General features: G+C 40.0%; 2 protein-coding genes across 7 annotated transcripts in view; both read left to right on the plus strand.

Moving 5' to 3' along the window:
* Positions 1–14045, plus strand: part of Cdk6 (cyclin dependent kinase 6) — a 235538-nt gene extending 221493 nt beyond the window's left edge. Inside the window, exons 6-7 of one of the 2 annotated variants that reach the window (XM_003475102.5) lie at positions 674–809; positions 3860–14045. In XM_003475102.5, coding sequence (XP_003475150.1) covers positions 674–809; positions 3860–4006 — 283 coding nt within the window. In that variant the 3' untranslated portion in view covers positions 4007–14045. Of the gene's footprint in view, positions 1–673; positions 810–3859 lie in introns of those variants that run through there. The other variant, XM_063242755.1, reaches the window with a different exon arrangement.
* Positions 8268–16126, plus strand: part of Fam133b (family with sequence similarity 133 member B) — a 51456-nt gene continuing 43597 nt past the window's right edge. For all 5 annotated transcript variants that reach the window (XM_063242766.1, XM_063242776.1, XM_063242790.1 and 2 more), the window contains exon 1: positions 8268–8446. In XM_063242766.1, coding sequence (XP_063098836.1) covers positions 8420–8446 — 27 coding nt within the window. In that variant the 5' untranslated portion in view covers positions 8268–8419. The remainder of the gene's footprint in view (positions 8447–16126) is intronic.

Below are 16126 nucleotides of genomic sequence, written 5' to 3' on the forward strand. Positions count from 1 at the left end.
GTAAATTGTTACCATCACTGTAGACAAAAGTCACAGACATTAAATAATTTGTTCTTCCTGCCAGTAAGTGGCAGGTGCAGAATTGGAACCCAAATCTACCTATTTCCAAAACCTGTGCTCACTTTATCACTAGTTGCTTTCTCCACATTTCTGATCCCAAAATGGCTTTCAGAGCAAGCGTAAGCAATACTCTTTTATTATTTATTCACTTTGGCCTACCAGAGATGTCTTTTAAAAACAATGCTTGCATAAAACAGGAATAATATACCTTTTGGCCGTACTTTTCTTTTGTCTGATACCTAATGTTTCTGTTTGGGTAATTAGTCTAACCAATAATGCAACCAAACTGATACATTAATAACCCATTTTGGATAAGTGTCATGAAAGTGTGTCCTTTTGGTATTAGTTACGTTTAGTATCTGCCACCAGAGTAATCTCTTTATCTCCTCCCTATGAATGTTATAGTTACCCTATGAGATGAACCTTGACCCCATGACCATCATATTGCCATAAGGCAGAGAGAGGTGAGACAACCTTCAAATCATAGAAATGAAGTTCTCTTGGGGCCTGTCTCCGCTTGCCTGCTCTGTATGGTTTTGCTTTCTCTGGACTGTAAGAGAAAAACCCTTCACATAGCAGGTAATGCTCACATTCACATGTGGTTCTTTCGTAGTGTAATTGGACTCCCAGGAGAAGAAGACTGGCCTAGAGATGTGGCCCTGCCCAGGCAGGCTTTTCATTCCAAACCTGCCCAACCCATTGAGAAGTTTGTAACAGATATTGATGAGCTAGGCAAAGACCTACTTCTGGTAAGTTCATGCAGTACATAGCTGGTCTTCACTGGCCTCATCCTATTTAGACTGGGCGCTGGACACTGAGTATCAGTTCAGCAGCTGCAGGCATCGTACGGCATTGGCTGCAGTCTTTGCATGATAGCTTTTGATTTTGAAATTCCTTTCTGATTCCTCACTCTAATAAAATCTTCCATCTTCAAACATGAACGCTGCATTGGAAGCCTCTCTCTATATATGTACATCAGTAAAGGTAAATATTATATGTGCTTGTTTAAAGCTTGATGCTGCTTTAAGGCACTTGTTTGTCATTTTAATGGTATCAATACCCTTATCAGTTACCAGCTTCTTTAATAAATATTTAGTATGCCTTGTACGTATAAATTGCTCATTAAAAATTAAGGCAAAGGGGCTGGGGATTTAGCTCAGCGGCATAAGCGCCTGCCTTGCAAGCAGGCAGTCGTGAGTTCAATCCCTGGTACCGATAAAAAGGAAAAAGACCCCCCCCCAAAAAAAATTAAGGCAAAAAGAAAAGAAAGAAAACATGGTGGTCTATAATCCCAGTCCTTGTGAGGCAGAGGCAAGAGAACTACTACTGCACAGTAAAAATACTGCCTCAAAAAAGAGTCAAGGAGGAGGGGGACTTGTGTGCTCTGAGATGCAAAACCGTAATATTTAACCTTATACATAACTTTCCTGTTCAGAAGAGTACACCTTTTGGGCATCTCTCAGCGTTGGCCCCCACTGAGTAATGAGTATGTCCTTTACTTCTTGAAATAAGAGCCTTTGATAGCTGCTTCAGCCCGTGGATCCCATCCAGGTCTTCCTGTGTGTCTCATTCTGCACCTACACCAGCGAGGCCCGAGCTCCCTCAGGCGTGTTTCCCTCTTGCGGCAGGTAGCTGCTCCCACACAGGCAGGCAGAGACACAGAGCAGCCCGAGGCCTGGGCCCGAGAAGTGCGCTGCCACTTCTTGCCACATTCCACTGGCCAAAGTATGTTATGTGGCCACAGCCAACTCCAACCAAGGAAAGAATGCTGCTCCTGAGGAAAGAAGGGAGAAGAGGACATACCTGCTTTAAAAAAAAAAAAAATCACAGTATTCAAGTCTTAACTAAGTTATGATTCTAAAAGCTCATTCTGTAAGTCAGCATTTCGGGGCAGAAACAATACTATCACACACGGTTTTTGCCACCCACCTTATCCCTACCTAAAAGTAGAGCAATAATAGAACCCAACCACTATTTCTATCTATATGTATAGGATGAAATGTGTTAAACACTTCCCCTCCAAGTTCACATGTCCCCACGTTTGCCTAAGGAACTCTCCTTTTCACCCTCTCCAGCTCTTACATCATCGGTGTAGCTGCAGGGGAAGGGCTTTCACCTAGATAATCCTCTAGGGATATATCTTCATATCTTGAACATACTCCGACACTTTTCTTTCCTGTGTCCTAAAGAATAAACTGAGTGCTTCCTTTTCTAATACTCCTGCCTTATTTACTCCTTGGACTGTAGAAAGTAAGACTCAGTCTTCAGAATTTTTACCTCTGCTTTCTGGTTCTTTGCAAATTTAGCAAAGACTGACTTTGTAAAACTCTTCTAAAGTCATTTATTACTATTAGACACAGAGGAACCATCTACAAACAAATCCCTCCTCTGCCTCCTGTTTAGCTCTTTGATTTTTAGAAAACTCAAAAGAGAGACTAGCATCCCTGGACTGGTAGGGAACTCAGGTAAATAAGGTTTTGGGAAATCCAAGAATTCACCTGAAATTATATGTAGAATATTCTATTTTATTGTAGCCTTAGGCGAGTAGTTGCCAACAATGTATTAGAGGGCTCCTAATGCCATAACAAACAAATGCAGACTGAGAGTAGGGCCTTGATTGAGCAGCGGAGGTCTGCATACCCATGGCAGTGTTAAGTCTATGCAGGACTGAAATTCATAGACATTCCAGAAACCCAGCTCCAGCAGTGAACATTCCATGCTAGGTGCCTCAAATGCTGGCCTGTCGCATGTTTGCTGCCTGTGATCTCCTGGGACAGAGGTATGGTACATGTAATGAGTGCTTGTCCCCAGCTATGTGCTCTTCAGAAGGTATGGGGAAAGAAGAGGAGAGGGAGTTGAGGAAGGTTTCGGGGGTTGGAGTAAAAATGAGACTAAGATTATAAACACAGTTAGTTTGGGGGAAGAGCTTGCTGCTTCACCGGTGCCTTGTTTTGCATTCTATCTCAGTAGCCCGGTGAAACTTAACAAACCGCACAACCAGGATCACGTACTCCATCATAAGTACAGTGACCAGCTCATTTGCCCTCATATCCCTGAGTCTGAGTTGTCAGACTACAGTGTCTTGAATTTAATCCACTGGATTCTGGAGGGCTGCCACTAGCCTGCGTGGCTTCTGGATATGAATCAGAAGGACAGTTCTGATCAGTTCTTTGCTCTGGTGGTGCGCCCTAGGGCAAGAAGTGTGGCTTGCTGCAGTGGCCTAGGTTTAGCTCTTCCTTATTCCCTCCCACAGATACCATTCACACGTGAACAGGGTACCCTTCTGTTCCCTGCTCACTGACAAAACCTTGGGGCAGAGCAAAATGTTGGGGTGAAGTCTCTCACTATAGCACTAAGTTCGCTCATACTATACCAGAAGAATCCCATCCAAGTAAAGTGATGCACATACTGCAAGTAAAGTATTAACTTGTGTGTGTGGAGGATTTTTTCTGGTTTGGTTTGGCTTGGTTTGGTTTTGAGGTGCTAGAGATCAAACCCAGAGCCTTATTTGTGCTAGACAAAAGCTATACCACTGAGTTAAAATCCTGACCCTGGGCTGTGACCTTCTGAAGCATCCTGGTAAGAGTCCACAGACACCCAAAAGATGTCTCCTGAGGGCCATCTTATAGGTTAGGGAGATATAGGAGTGTAGTGCACATACTATTTAATATCCCTCTAAATAAATATTCTTGCTAGAGATAGAGGACAATACACAACAGTGAATAGAAGGATAACTATGTGAACACCAAATTTATATTGACGTGTCTTATATCAGCTTGTTCCTTTTTCTTTATTACAGAAGTGCTTGACATTTAATCCAGCCAAGAGAATATCTGCCTACAGTGCCCTGTCTCACCCATACTTCCAAGACCTGGAGAGGTGCAAGGAGAACCTGGATTCCCACCTGCCTCCCAGCCAGAACGCCTCAGAGCTGAACACAGCCTGAGGTCTCCAAGCTGCCTCGAGCTGACCATCTGGAGCCCGTGGCCTGCAGCAGGGACCCCTGCACAGGCCCTGCAGAGCTGTTGTGCCTCACTGGCTAGAGGCTTCCAGCTGCCATCTTCGCTTGGGCTCTGCTTCTCCAAGGAAACCGCCTCGTTTACTGTTTTGAAATCAATGCAAGAGTGATTGCAGCTTTATGTTCGTTTGTTTGTTTGTCTGTTTGTTTGTTTCAAGAACCTGGAAAAATTCCAGAAGAAGAGAAGCTGCTGACCAATTGTGCTGCCATTTCATTTCTCTAACCTTGAATGCTGCCAGTGTAAAATGGATAATCCAGGCACAGCTGAGTTATGACGTAATCTCCCTGCAGCTGTTGGACCTGATTTGGTACTTTTGAGTGTGTGTGTGTGTGTGTGTGTGTGTGTGTGTGTTTCTCTGATCTCTTAAAGTGTTACTTTTTGTAAATGACAATAATTGAATTTTAAAGGCCCAAGGTGACCACAAATAACAGGCACTCACTCGATCACTAAATGTGCTCTGCTCAAATTAGTTGAGCCTACGTCCTCAGCATTTCTTTACTGGTCCAAAACAGTAAAATTTGCTAGCAATAAAAGATGAAGTTTCAGGCACACAACAAAAAGGAAAAACATTCTAGTATATTTTAAGAGACCTCTTTTTTAAAGCATGCATTTTATTAACTCTTCCAAAAGCTGAATTTACTTCTTTTAAGTCTATTTGAACCTTCTCTGTAGCCACCATTCTTTATTGTTTCTTTTGTAAAATACCTATATGCTTTTTATGATTTGCTTTACATTTAGGGAATGTACCTCAAGTAGGTTAAAAAAAAATAGAGGATAGCTTTTATTTTCTGGTTTGATATGTCACTATTACTTTTTTGAGTTTTGTTGTTATTTTGTTTGTGTTAAACATTTTTCAGAAACTGTTTCCTGTCTTGGTTTGGAGAGTAGTTCTCTCTGACTAAAGACAAGAATGGCATTTAAATTGTCTTTACTATTACACTGTACTTTTTACCATGCACTGCCTTGTTTGCAAAGTGCCTATCTTATCTATCTGCTGGCTCCCTGATAAATACTGCTGCCCTTACATAACCTAACAGCTGATTGTTGAAGCTGATCCACACACCCACCTGCCCACCTTCTTCCAGTGAAGCTTTCAGTAGTTCTGAGTTTCAGGGTATGGTTTATGGTCTCCATTCTGTAGTCTGCCCAGTAACCCATATGTCCCCTCTTATCACAGTCCTGGCTTGTGTTCACAAATACTCTCTAGGTGGCGTGCAGGATACTTTTCTTTTCTACTGCTAGCACATAGGTTACTGTAAACTGTTAACTGTTGTTTTCTGTTTTTATAGAATATATCGTAAGTGTGGTATCTGAGGGGATGTCTTAACTGTCTTTTTTACCTTTTTACTTTCTGAAGTGATCTTTCTCAGCTTTGAGGTTGTTTCAAACACCTTACACTTGCTCCTGTCCTCTGCAGCACCAGTCTGACCAGGGCACTATAAACAGCTTTACTTTTTCTCTGGCTGTCTTCTCTTCAGTCCTTTACCTTCCACACCACCTCTGCCTTACCCATGGTTTAGTGCTGAATGGGCTTTGGGAACCAGAAGACATAGTAAGTATCTTTTTTGGGAAATTTAACTGCCTATGATTTCTGACTCAGGTTTTGAATGCATGCAGCAAACAGCTAGATTAAGTTTGGAGAAAATTTTTAAAGAATGGCTGTTGCTTCACTTAGCAGAGTATTTTGAGTGATTGCTGTGCATTACCAGTACTCATTGAATAGCTTAATATGGCTCTTTTTTAATGAAGAAGAATAATTTGAAGAAGAAAACAATGTAGATGTTTCTCCTTTGTGGCTTCTGCAGTTGAGATCCTTTTTCTTTTTCAAACAGTTCTGAACCCAGGGAATGCTGAGCCGTATCCCCAGCCCTCTCCCCCTCCTCCTTTTATTTTTATTTCATTTTTAGACAGTTTTCACTTAGGATCTCAAGTTTGTGTTCCTCCCAGGTAGCTGGGATTAGAGGTGTGTGCCACCAAACCTGACAGGAACCATTGCTTTTTTAAATGCATACACAGTTTGACAATGCTCCAGTGCAGTAGCTTCAGGAACAGAATTCTTTAAAAACAAGCTATAAAAGAAAAGCTACACACATCTGTCATCCCAGTACTGTGAGGCTAAGAAAGGAGGGTCAGAAGTTCAAGTCTATCCCAGGCAACTTGGTGACATAGTGAAATTTTGCCTCAAAAATTGAAAACAAGTAAATTTTTAAAATGCACTGGAAATGTAGCTCAATATGAAGGCCCTGGTTTCAGTTCCCCAGTATTGCAAGGAAAAGAAGAAGAAAAGTAAAAGTAAAGGGAGGGAACATGGATTATTTTATACTTCTTCATGTGGCAGCATTCATGAGGTGTTGTCACCACTATAAATGCTAAGAATAGTGAAACCAGACAGTCAGAGGTAAAGTATACTCAAAGTTTCACCTGGAAAACAAATTCTGCTGTTTTGTTGATCAAGGTTCAGAATACACGGACACTCATGCCGGAGCCTAGAAATTGAATTTAAAAACTCACTGCACTGATTGATCATGATCTTTTGGCTAATCCATGCATTAAGGTGAACATTAAGTTTATACATTTGTAAAAGTTTTTTAGTAAGTTCCCTCAAGAAAAGTGCAACTGTTCTAAACTGGAGTTTTTCAGCATCCTTATAATTGAGTTCAACTTTTATTTCTGCATTTGCTTTGGACTTATTTCTAGTTAGCATTTGTAAAGAATTAAAGCACAAACATTCTGGCATTAGCTGCCTGGCACACTACCCTCTGATGACAGAATGAAAGGGCATCTCACCTCTGAACTTTGTCTCGCCCTAGTTTTTCCAGAGGTGTTGCTCTTGAGCACTTACTCTCTTTATGTATGTCTTCAACACTCAAGCTCACAATTTCTGAAGTCCAGATCCACCTAGAAGTCCTACCATTAGAGCATTTCGAAGCATACAGCAAAATACAAACTTTATGAAAAAGCCTGTTCTGTGACCTATGCTTTCAGATATCTTTGCCAAAAGGTAGGTAGTGTTTAACTGTAAGGGTTAACTTCCCTGGGGCTCTCTCTTAAAGCAACTTACTGCAGGCACAGAGTATCAGGACAGATTTGAAAGCACATTTGACTTACAGTAGGGCTAGTGCAAGAATGTGCCTGATAGCTTCTGTTTGCAGTTTGGTTCTGGTGGTCCAAGGATTGTGACAACTGTTGTGTAAGGTGGAGTTTTAGTAACCTTGATAGAAAAAGAAACCTGTTTTTAGTTTATCATAAGCTGTTGCATGGTGAAGGCTGACACTGACCTTAAAAACAATTCCTGAGAACTTGTAAGAACCCAGTGCGTGGGAGCCTCCTACTCTGTGCTCTTTAAAGAATAGGGGAGCTCGGGGAGCAGAGAATCTGCTTGAAATAACACTTGGGACCATTTCAACCTCAGTAATTCTCATGATTTGCTCTCAGGAAGCACACTGTGAATGGTAGAATCTTCATTTAGCCCCAGGTGACCTACTAAAAATAGTTCAGAGTTATTCACCTAAGAATATAATGTCAGCATGTTAGTTTTAAGGAAAAATGAAAATATCAGAAGGCACAGGATATCGGTATCTTCATATGTTCCTTTGAGTAGAAAAATACTCTTTGACTCCAGTATGTGGTTCTGTCCATCTTATGATAATCAACAGTACCAAACATTTTAAACTTTAAATTATGTATGAGTATCTAAATTGGTTTTTAAGTAACTGTAGCTGCTTATCTTTAAAAGGTGCCTATTCACTAATGGCAGTTCTCATTCTATTTTAGAAATTAAATCATGTACACTTCCTAATATCATAGACATATCGAAATTAATCTATCCAAAGAACTTCTTTTAAATGAAAACTTGACTATTTTATGATAAGCACATGAGAGTATCTCATATTTTATTTTCCAGCCAGAAACATACTTTTGTTGCATACTTGGGTCTAAGAAAGAACAATGTAGAAGTTACTATGCCACCATAGTTACTTGTGTATATTGGTAGAATTCAAAATGCATGTTTGACATTCTAACATAAAAATAACGATATTGCATAATGTCTAAATCCTTTAAAATTATTTATAAAACGATTTTGGAGAAATTATATTTCAAGCAGTAGTTTTTAAATAACATTTTAAAAGGTATATTCTTTAATCATCAAATATATTGTAAGAATTATATTAAAATCACTTGGCAACTGTGGACTTGACATGTTCAAAAACCAATTTTCTAGAGAAACTATCCCAAGCACAAATTATCTTTTTAAAGATTGAGCCAAGTAAACTAAATTATCCATATTCCTTCCTCTTTTTGTAGGAAGAAGCAGCCACCCAAAGCTACACTTGTTATACATGCCTAAGAATATATTCTCTATAAAAGTAAGTAAATCATTGGAAGGCATGCATTTCCTATGCTAGCAGGATTTCTGAGAAATTGCAGACCTTACCCACAACCCCTTTTTCCTATGCATTAAGTACATACAGATATATAACGAAGACGTTGGCATGCTTCTTATTCACAATAGAAAAACAACTTGAGGCCACCAAAACCTGACAAACAATATTTAGCTCAGTGGCGTAAGTGCCTGCCTTGCAAGCGCGTGGTCGTGAATCTGATCCCTGGTACCAGTAAAAAAAAAAAAAAAAAAAGCCAACAATATATGAGTACTGGAAAAGAAATGTGGAGGTTCTTCAATGGCATGAGAAAGGCATTTTCATGCCTTACTGACTTCCTTTTGTCTCAATATACTTTTCAGCCCAATTTTGATAACGTAGTTGTATTTCAACCATTTATAACTTCTATTACTTTACAAAATAAGCCAGAACTATTCCATTCGATTGTCTGATGTTTGTACACAGTGGAACTGTAGAAAAAGAAAGTTTCTGATTTTTAAATTTTTTTCAATTATTTCTTAGCATTCTCAAAGAGTTAGTTTAATGTGTTTCCTTGACCCTGGTAATCTGGCCTTCAAGAAAAAAAAAGGAGCTACCTGAAAATATAGGCTGTTTTTTCAAGCGTCTATTGAGATATTATTACAGTATTTTAAATTTAATATGGTAAGAACGGAAGATAGCTTCTCTTGTAAAAATCTGTTTTACAATTCATTCTGTCCTAAGAGCCGGGCTTTTTGTTTTATTCCAGTGTATCCCACAAGGTGGCACTTTAAGAGAAAAAGTAAAATCTAACCAAGGCTAGAGAGATACTTCTAAAGACATCATTCTAACTTTATTTTTCTGCACATTTTAACTATTGGCCTAGCACTTGTTTAATAATTAATAGTCTTCATAATGTTCTGTAAGTTACTTTGTTTCTTAGGTAGGTTCTGAACAGTTGTTTATGCTTTAGGATGGCTTATGCATAAATAGTTCGATCACTTAAATGAGTAAAGCCCAGTCATTCATTTATTCAACATTTTTTGAGGTTCCTAATTACCTCACTTTTCTACTTTAGGCAGACTTACTAAAAAACAACCCTTATCTGTGAATAGGACAGTTTTGTTAGGAGTATAAAGCTCATGGCTCCATCAAAACACCCACACCCATCTACTACTTTCGCATCCCCTACCATCCAGCTTTGAGCAGTCCAGCTTTAAAGTCCTAACTTAAAAATCTGGTAAGCAAAATAAATAATGTTTCAGTAAGTAGGTTGGCAAAACTCAAGAAGCTATGCTGAAGCAGGAGACTCAGAACCCTTAAAAGCATGTAATTTTTACATTTGTGTAGTCAGAAATGTAAATTCTTATGCAATTGGGAAAGGGCTGGGCGTGTAGCTCAGTGGTAGAGTGATGGCCTATACGTGCCAGCCCTGGGCTCAATCGCCAGTATCACAAAAATTGGAGTCTTGTCTAAGTATGTGAGCATAGCAACCAGAGCGTGTCCACCTAAGTATGTAATTTCTCCACTCTGCAAGTCTTTTAGCAACTTTATGCAATATATATTGTTTCTAAGTTCACATTTCTGCTCAGAGGCCTATTATGCCTTCCCCAGTGATCTATGAAATTTGGGAGAAAGGAAATTAGTGTTTTTAAGTTTCTTTAGCATAACACAAGGCAGTTGACTCCTGAGTTGCAGACAATGGGCTTGCTTTCTTCAGAGGGAGTCACTTGGAACTGCCTGAGATAAAGCCCTGGCACTAATTCATCCCCCCCGCACCCACCAACACCACACTGAAAGGCCAGATTCAAACCTGGGGATTGTAGGTTTGTTGTCCAGGCCAGTCTGAAATCCACGGCTCCTGGACCCAACCCGACCCAACCTGGGCATCTCAGGTGCAGGGATCTTTGCTGCCCTGCACCTTGGCCTGTGAGTGGCAGGAGCTGAGCTGCTCGGGACCACAGGCCGGACACTGTCCTGGCCAGCTAGGCCCCCCGCTGCTGGCTCAGAGGCATCTGCTCTGCAGTCTTAGGGAATAAACTGGCCCTAAAAGCACACAGGTGTCTTCTGTGCATCAAGAAGTACAACACAACCCTCCTGACCCTGGAAAACAGAGAGATGCAATAGACTGTTAATTGCAAAGCACTCTACCGGGCATCTCCAGTGCTAAGGTCAGCTTTTTTGTTTTTGTTTTTCAAAGAGAAGATAATTAAAGGGGTTTTGTTGGAGGTTTTTTTGTTGTTGTTTGTTTGTTTTTGTTTTTATTGTGTTTTTTGTCATTTTACATGCTTGATGGCAAAAGACATATCTGAAAATTTTTTAAGAAATTATTCATTTTCTACATCACCTTCAGTTGGCAGGAGCTACCTTGTTAGCTTCCAGTTTTTATTGCCAAGCAATTAAAGGTATGAAAGAAAATGACGTCATGTGATGGGGGGATTTTCTTGTGCAGAGGACCGTTTGTGTGATTGCTCATATAAATTAAGCCCTTCTGTATTTGAGGAGTTTGGGTTTTCAGATGCAGATTTTCTTAATGGGTACACATAACTGCATACTGATAGCCATATCCTACATGGCACCAGCCAGCAAACTAGGAGCCACACAGTTGTTTAATTTGTACTCTGTGGTTTCTAGCCAAATTCTGTTGATGTGTTTAGGTTAAAGTTCTGTAGATACTCTTTGTGCCCCGGAACGTTCTAATCTTACGCTTAATGAAATACAGTAATTTGTATTTATGTGGTCACCAGAACACAGTTTGACTCTGAAGGCTCTGAAAAATTAGATTCAGCAGTAACACATCTCTTGAATTCCCAAGTATATCATGTATGCTTCACTCTCGGTCCTCTGCAACAATAGGCACATGTGTGTTACAGTTCCTTACTTAATTTGTATTCACTTGTTTTCCTGTGATTAGTAAGAATTGTATTAGTACATGGAATGAATAGCATCCTAGGAACAGCACTTAAAAGGTGTCTGATTTTTTCAAGTTGTTCGACATTTGCATAAGTTATTTCTATTATTCATGTATATTATTTATTTGAGTCACACTAGTCCTGTGAAAGTGCAACTGAAGGTTAAGAATTGCATTTAACATTCATTGTGGCCTTGATAGAGCAAAGGAAATAAAACTTAGACCAAGTCCCCAAATAAGCTGCATGCATTTCTACATGATAGTAGGTTTAAGTGTATGGTTTTAGTACTTTTGATGTCTAGGTGTTTTATTATTATGTAAAGGAATTATAGTTGTTGCTTTTGTCAAGTGTGCATTTAGTTTAGTGTAAAATTACAGCAAAAGTAAAAGCTAAAGGTAGGAAAGCATTTTAGAAACTGCCTTGACGTAGGAACTATGCCAGGTGGCCAGCGAAGTAGATGCCCACCAGAGGCAGGTGTGTGGGGTGCCTCTTGGCTGGCCTTGTGAGGAAGTTTCTCGCACGATCTAGTGCTGCTGTGGGTGTTCCACACAGCAGTGGAACAGGTAGTACTGTTCAGAGGGAAGCAGTGCTGTAGCTGCTTTGTTGGAACAGAATTAGCAGCTTACGCCTTGAGGCTTCCAGAGTGTGTCTGATGGAAGAGTCCAAGATTGCGTCCTTTGGGCAACTTTGCTGTGTACAGAAGCAGTCCAACCTGTTCATAAAAATCTAGGGTTGCAGTAATAGGTTTTAATGACAGCAAGTCCCAAAGCCAAAAGCTTGTTGCATTTTAGGTTGATCTGAAGGTTAAAGGGCAAGTGTTCAGTATAGAAGAGCAGTATGTGTTAAGAAAAGCACAGTATCAGTTCCCACACAGTGCAGATTAGAGCTAGAGAGTTTTAGAGAACTGTCATTTCTGAGATATGTTAAAAGTATATTTAACTGTAATATGCATTAGTGCTTCTGCATTCCCATAGTTTTAAAACTTTCAGGTTTTGCCAAAGCTATCATATGTAGTAAACTTTTTTCCTGATTTATTCTAGAAAATGTTTTGAAAGTTAAAGAAACTCTTAATCTGAACATTTGCCTCATGGGTTTCTTGTTTGAAGTCATAGAATTATAGAGATTGCACATATCAGACGCTAATCTAGGCTGTGTGAAGAACCAGCCCAAGATGACCAATACTCCCACATCCTACACCTCACCCCTACAGCTCTTCCTCCTTCCACTAAGGTGCTCTGTGCCACCAGGTTAGCTTGTCCATCCTCCTCTGATGATTTGGGGGCACTGGGGACATGGTGAGAGATACCTTAGGTACCACAGTTTGCCTACATAGGTCTGTCCACCACCCCCACTTGACCTTGGGCTCCTGATGCCAGGCACAGAATGTGCTGGTGATACCAATCAAATATGCCTTCTAGCATCTTTGTATGCATCTTGACATTTAAACCAAGTCATTATCCAGAGCATTCAGTTTTGGCTGTGGTCCCAAGAGAGAAACTAACCAAGAATACAAACCACATTCCAAGCTGCTATTTTCTATCCATCTACAGGCTATACTTTTCCTGTATTTTCTTCATACTTGAAATTCATTCTGCTATTTTAATATCAGGGTACAGACATCAGGGTGCATGTTCCTTCAAGGTGCATAATGACTCTCATTCCGTTTGCTTGTGTTGCCACAGAATGCTCTGTTTTGGTGCTTTCAGTTAAACAGGTCAAAGAAGCAGTGTGAAAAATCCCTGCCTGGACCACAGTCTTACAACAATGCTGGCAGATGGCTTGGTGTCAGATGTTGCTTCTGCTCTTTCCTCTGAAAACAAGATTAAGAGTTGCCACATTGGCCAGTCAGGTCCACACAAGTATCTTTATTCATGAATATACAAGCCCTATGCTCCAGCCTCAGGTGGGTGTAGCACAACCTCTGAAGCAGGGACCTGCCTACCTGTTCAAATTATTAGCCCTCAAGGAAAAATGACCTTGGGTACACATAACAACAGAATGGGAAGGGCCAGGTGGGCCATCTCGGGACCTTCTCTCCAATTCCATATCGAAAGCCTTCCTGAGACCAAAACAAGAAAGGAAGGAAAGAAGGCTTATCTCAGGTTACCCTCAGCTGAATGCACTCGCTCCCTTTGAAGCAGATGAAAATACTGGTCCATTTATCTAAACCCTTCCCACTTGAAAAGGAAAACAGAAAAATAGGTGTTAGTGTCACGTAAAGTATGTCATTCAAGGAGCACCACAACTTCTAGTAAATACCCCGTCACTAGGAATGCTTTTAGAAGTGTGTCAAGTGAGCTATGCTTTCTGACCCAGGGCTTCTGAGGTCAGATGCAGCCAATCTAGTGTGTCTCATTCCAAGATTTGTGCGGAGAAGGAGCACTGCAGTGGTGATTCTGTTGCAATGGCAAAGGTGACAGGTCAGAAAATTCAGAGGGTTACAGACCAATAATCCTTTGAAAACTGGATGTCTTACTGGGTGCTAGAATGGAAATTTAGGTATTTATTATCAAATAATGCAATTCATTGTTTTTTTCAAAACTAGTGTTGAAATGTTACTGTCCATTTTGTTCACCTATGCTCAAGCTCAGTTGATTGAAGCAAAAAGAAAATAATTTGTACATTTGTCATACCATTTGTATTTCTTACAATAAAAATATCAGTAGCAAATAAAAACCACAATTTTAAACTGCTTTCTTGGATTTACTCTTTTGGCTATTTTTTTTTTTACTTTAATGTAAAATGAATATAACTATAGTAAGTAATGTATTACTAAATTACAAGAATGTATTAGCAAAATGTGTTGTAAACTTTGGAGACATCAATGGGACATCCAATGTAAATAACAAAGTAAATAACATCCCACTGAACTTAGAATTCATCTAGCAAGTATTTATCAAGCTGTTGTGCGCTAACAGTGATAAGCATCAAACATGTAAAAGAGAATAACATGTGGGCAGTCTTTTCAGAGCTTACAAATGAGAAGAGGGGCTGTGTGTGTCATCAGTGCTGATCTGGAGATGAGCAAAGGTTTCCCATCAGAAATAAGGCTGAAGAGAACCAAAAAGCAAGGGTCAGTGTTCGGCAGTCACATGAGGAAAAAATGCTTTGCACACACCAAGTCCTGCAAAAGGCAAGGCAAGAAGATTGGTGAGGCTGTGCCAGGGAGTGGCTTCCAAACATCTGGATCATAATTTGTAGGTGGGATATAATCTAACGGAACAATCTGATACATGTGCCTACATGAATATGTTATGGACCATTTTCTTCTAAGCTGTGTCCAGAAAAATCCTTCACCTGGTTATCTCTGCTATACTCAGAACCATTTTCCCTTAAGTGTGTAGTAGCTATTTGTCACTGGCTTGCCCTTTGGGATTCAGCCCTGTTCCACTTCCCTGTCCTCTGGGAGAGAACTAATGGGGGTCAGGATCCCAGAAAGTTTGTTCTGCAATGTACTCCACATGATGATGCAGTGTTTCACATGTCCTCTTCTATTTTATAATTCTCTGCTCTGAAAGTATTAGTTAGAATTGATTTTACAATGCAACTAATAGGGCATGACTCACAGTTTGAAAAGGATGGGCCTGGGTGGTGAGAATGGGACGGACAGCTAGGAGCTCACGCCGTACAAAGGTTTTCAGAGGAAGACAGTTCCTGCTAATGTTTGCCTGTCTTCCTGTCCCTATTTATGTATTAGAAGCAAAGTAGATAAAATACATAGCAGCTCCTGAGATACACAGCAGACCAAAAGGAGGAGACTATAGTTGCTGATACCCATGTTCCCCCTCTTTGTATATATTAGGTATAAATTAGATCTCTAAGATTCCCTGCAAGGTCCCATTAAGACTTGCCTTTATTTTTTTTAATTGCCTTTATTTTTATAGGACCTTAATTACATTTAAGTTTTTAGAATCTAAGAAAAATTTATGAAGTATGATGCAAAGTTAATAATTTTATCTTTAAGAAATTGAAACTGCACAGCTTATTGAGAGATCAGTCATAACAATAAGTGCTTCCAGAAAGGATCCGCATCAGTAACCAGTTCCTTCACAGCTGTGTATCATAGATCCTCTAGCTATCTCTGCTATATTCACATAGAACCATCTTCCATTAAGAACTCACTCTTTGCCACTCCTTCTACCCTTTGGAGGATCTAACTGATTTCCACTTTGCTGCTCTTTAAGGAAGAGCTAATGGCAGGGATGCATCCCAGGAGGCCATATCTGTTCTACCAACTCCATTCGGAGCAGGTTATGTCATAATTTGTAGGCTGAGTCTCTCCAGTATGTCTAGGTCTGCTACCTACTTGTACCCTCAGGGCTGCAGGTGGTCTTAGTCTCTTCCTGTACACAGAGGATCTTGGAGAGAGTCCATCTGCAGATGGGAGGGAAAATTGGCAAAGATTAGGTCTAGATAACCTAGTTCCTGTTTCCTGGGCTCTGAATAGCATTTCCTTATGATAAATTTCCTTCAGCTATTTTTTCCTTTTAATTAATGTGGCTTAAGTAGATATTTATTGATTGCAGGAAAATTCTGACATAGCATCTGATCAGTACTACAGTTTGGGGTAACTGTGCTGGACTGTAATTCAAGCTACTGAAAGGCCAAGTGAAAGAGCAGTGTTCTTATTTAAGTGGATAAAAGCCAAAATGGTAAGACTCTGCACCTTCAAGCTGATGTTCCCAGAAACAGGAAAAAGAGAAACGCTTTAGATAACCAGTGTGTACCTTCTCTGATCAGCAAATGTATTCAAAGTAAAAAATAGTAATTATTT

Source organism: Cavia porcellus, unplaced genomic scaffold, assembly GCF_034190915.1.
Source record: "Cavia porcellus strain 051 isolate PalLab524CR breed Dunkin Hartley unplaced genomic scaffold, mCavPor4.1 scaffold_2, whole genome shotgun sequence".
Classification (NCBI taxonomy): Eukaryota; Metazoa; Chordata; class Mammalia; order Rodentia; family Caviidae; genus Cavia; species Cavia porcellus.